At 36.3% G+C, this 3918-nt stretch overlaps 1 protein-coding gene across 2 annotated transcripts; it reads right to left on the bottom strand.

The window, feature by feature from the left end:
- Positions 1 to 690: 690 nt before the first annotated feature.
- Positions 691 to 1671, bottom strand: LOC121434057 (RNA transcription, translation and transport factor protein). 2 transcript variants are annotated; one of them, XM_041632845.1, is made up of 2 exons: positions 1136 to 1671; positions 691 to 1066 (listed from the first exon to the last, which is right to left on the bottom strand). In XM_041632845.1, the coding sequence occupies exons 1-2, from the start codon at positions 1595 to 1597 to the stop codon at positions 863 to 865; spliced, it is 666 nt and encodes a 221-aa protein (XP_041488779.1). In that variant the 5' UTR covers positions 1598 to 1671; the 3' UTR covers positions 691 to 862. The 2 variants fall into 2 exon arrangements, with proteins under 2 accessions (XP_041488779.1, XP_041488778.1); XM_041632844.1 differs by having other exon boundaries at positions 691 to 1671.
- Between the last annotated feature and the right edge of the window lie 2247 nt (positions 1672 to 3918).

Consider the following 3918-nt stretch of genomic DNA (forward strand, 5'->3'; position numbering starts at 1 on the left):
AGCTAATGAATTTGACTTTCAGATCCATTGTGGATTTATGTGGCCAGGAGAAGAAGAGAAATAGTTGAAGCCAGCTATGCTTCTGAGTTATTTCTGTGAAGTGGTCATGATTAATGAGATTTCTCTGTATCAGTTGAACTACTTCACGTTGTGGGTTATTTTGATCATACTCTGTCACTCCCGAGACTGTCGATAAAGTGTACCTCGAATCACAGGGTGAAGCTAGCTACTAACTGACCAGAATTATCCATAGAGGTTTTGGAGGACCCAGAACATATATAGAGAGACAAAAAGTAATAGGGAAGGATTTTAAGTATTCTCTGCCAGTTTGGATAGAGGAAGGAGAGAGGAGGTTACTGGTCACTTCTCTGCCATCTCTCTAATTAATCAGGTTTTAATTCCATATCTAACTACCAAGTTTTTATTAATAATAGAATAATTTAGATAATTGTTACATATGGCATCCAACATGGAGCTTGAACCCATGACCCAGAGATTAAGAGTCTCATGCTGGTTATTTTATATTGGTATGTATTTTCTATATTGATAAAAACTTAGGGTTATTTTTGTTATATTGTATACATGTTTCTACTCTTGTTTACGAAATTTTTGTATAGTGATACAAATTTGATGTCATTTTGTTATGTTGGGTTGTATGTTTCTTTTCTTTTTTTTTTTTTTTTTTTTTTACTTTCCCCAACTTTATTAAAGAAAAAAAAAAAGCAATGGTGGTAAATCTCTAGAACATGGCCAATTTCCTGGGATTCCTCCCTCGAAAATGTGACATTTGATTTCCAAACACATGCCGATGCACATGGTTCCCATCACACTAGGCAGGCGAGAAGCTGAAATCCTGATGTGCTCATCTTCCGACTTTCCCCAGTCTGTGGTCTGTCTTTGGGTCAGCAATGATTGCCTGAACAGCTACTATGGCTTCATTGATTTTCGTCTGTAGCTCTCTGAGCTCTTCTATGTGCAGCAATCGCAAGATCTGAGCCGCTTCGTTCAGAACTGCATCTCCTGTGTCAAAGCCAAGAATATGTTTGTCTAAAGCAACAGGTAAGCCCTCTTTCGTTTGATTTGCTTTAGCAACTGCATCCTGTGTTAGACGCTCCTGAACCAAAATGCGAATTGCCTTAAGCATTACCAAGTAATCATCATGACGCTGAATCTGAAGAAGGTTAGCCAGAGCCATGACACCAGCCTTAAAATCAGGATTATTTACGTCCAGGTTGATCAATGGCTCTGCATTTTTAGCTGTGTTGTCAGTATTTTTCCTGTTATCGGGTACTAAGTCCTTGTATTTTTCAGCATTATCTCCATATTCAAGTCTAACAGCTAAACCAAGAAGCCAGTCAATTGCTTCCTGTCGCTCCTGAATCTTGAAAGGACAGTTAACATCTTTGAGATACTTTTCGAAGAACTTGGGCCAGTCACTGCTGTGGATATTTCTCAGGTTACCTCTGTCTTCAATCTTGTAGTGTCTAATTTTCTGGTCTTCAAGCCAAACAATGAAGTTTCTAAATTCTGTTTCATCTTTGCAGTTGAAGCCTGCAGGGTTGTGGTAGTCCAGGGCCGTGAGCTTGCGTCGGAACATGGTCGCCGGTGCTCGTGCTGGCCGCCCGGGCCTCTGCCGGGACACAAGGGAGTGAGGCGGGCGGCGCAGGCACCGGCAACGCCGTTTCTTTTCTTGCTTAAGGTATTGTACCTTATGGCTCACTAAAAATGTAATGTAAAGTTCTAGCCCTTGAAATATGCTAATAATAAAGAAAGACTGGTTAATAGTCATCTATAACAAATCAAACTTATAGTCATATTAGGTATGTTTTCAAGGCCAAATAGTGATATACTTTAAATAGATAAATGGTTTTTAAACTCTTCTGAGACCTATAGAATATGGCATTTAAAATGTTTTAATAACAGGAGACTTTTCAAGACATTGAGACATGTCTGTTCCTGGCAGCACCAATTCACATAAAAAAGATATGATAATTGTCAAAGAAACTCCATATGGTTTTTCCTTTCATTGTGGAAAAGTTAGCCACTAGGAAGAAACTGCACTTGTCTCAATTGCTGATGGCATTTTGTCCAAACTGGGCAAGCAGGACACAAAAGAAGGTGACTGCCAAACTTTGCCATGACAAGGTAGAACAATTCTTCAAAATTTTCTGTTTTTACAAAAAGCCTGTCAGAAATTTTAGACCCATAGGTTGAAGACTGATACCCCAAACTTGCAGAGAAAAGTTGTGTGGCTGTCCAGGCAGCCAGACATTTTTGTCATTGCTATAGTTTTGGAAGCTGTTTGATCTGCACTTCTGTTTTCTCAGTAATATCATATTCTTTTCATTTCTCAGATGGGATTCAAGACTAGATAGTTAGAGTTGCAGTTTTCCTTGTTACCAGTTTTGAAAAAGAAACTTACAAAAGAAATGTAAAGTTTATAAGGTTGAGAGACATAAAAACTTAAGTTGTTCATCTGAGAAAATATTTTGAAATCTAAAAAGATAGTTTTGGTTTGGTAGTACAAGTTAAGATGAAAATGAAGTAAGTACAAAAGTTTTGACTCACCAAGATAGGATAGATAATGGATTTGCCAAATGCCAAAGGACTGAATATTGTGAATATAATTCTTACCTGATAATTGTTCTTATTTTATATAATTCATTTTGTTAAAGTTAATTATTTTCATTTGTATTTAGATAATACATGGTAATTGTTTTTATTGAATATAGTTAGTTTTACTATGCTTGAGCTAAAACCCCCTTTTAAAAATTTAGACAAAAGAGGGAGGTTGGGGAGACATTTGCTTGTGCTAATTTCTCTGAGACAACCAATAGTGTCTGACCTTGATTCAAAGGGTGAAGTCCATATTCAGATGGTCAGAGAGGATCACAGAGTTCCTTGGTGGACTCAGAGGGAGAGAGAAGGGCATACGGAGGAGGAAGACAAGGAACCAAGGTGTACTGTGGTCTCTTTGATTCAGGAAGTAGAGAGAAAAGACTGATTGTGTCTGCATTTCTCTGTGGATATCTCAGATTTATTCCCTAATGTTTACTGTTGAGTTTTAATTTTTAATAAAACTATAAAAGAAATCACAATATTAGACCATCAATAAAAATGTTTAAATATTTATTCTATAATATGTCTTTTAAAATACACTTTATATTTCCATCTGTGACATAAAACTATAAAAACTGTGTAGTTGAAGAAGTATGACAGTTTGTTGTTGTTATTTTTATATCCAGAGCATCAGTTTTCACTGGCATCCTTCACTTAGTCCACTAGAGATACAATAAAGGAGAATTGCATTGCATTAATGGTGTGAACTGAAAAGAATTAAAATAACTAAGACTATGTGAGGAAGGGGAAGGAGAGGAGCCAAGGAAACCCAAAGCTAAGAGTCAATGTTCAAAAAAGTCACTAGTTTGTAAGTTAGAAGAGCTGACAGTGTGAAATAAATGCCTGTCTTTAGATTATCTCCTTTGTAAAGTATCCACTATGTAATGTTAATCATTATGTGTCTTACAGATTTCAGAAAGCCAGATCACACAGAGAATTATAATGGATTATTCAAACCATTAAACTCAATATTACACTTTGGAAGACATACTTGAAATGACTAATGGATTCTTTTTTAACCTTGTGAGAACTTGCTTATTGGTCTTCAAGTATCCTAAGATGCTAAATTCTAATATCAATTTAAACTTAATTGAACAGGATAGAAAAGGGCTTTTAGAGATCCTGCCCACCCTCTGTAAAGGGTTGCATTATCTAATGCTAACCTCCTTTGTCTTCTGATTCAGAAAACCATCAAAGAACAGTGAATATAGCCACAAAGCATTTTGAAGAAAAAAGTATTCATGGTGAGAAAATATGTACACAAATGCTATAAGGCTATAAGAAAAAGGTCAATGTTAA

Source organism: Microtus oregoni, unplaced genomic scaffold (assembly GCF_018167655.1).
Source record: "Microtus oregoni isolate MIOR12 unplaced genomic scaffold, Mior012 000042F_ref0000377, whole genome shotgun sequence".
NCBI lineage: Eukaryota > Metazoa > Chordata > Mammalia > Rodentia > Cricetidae > Microtus > Microtus oregoni.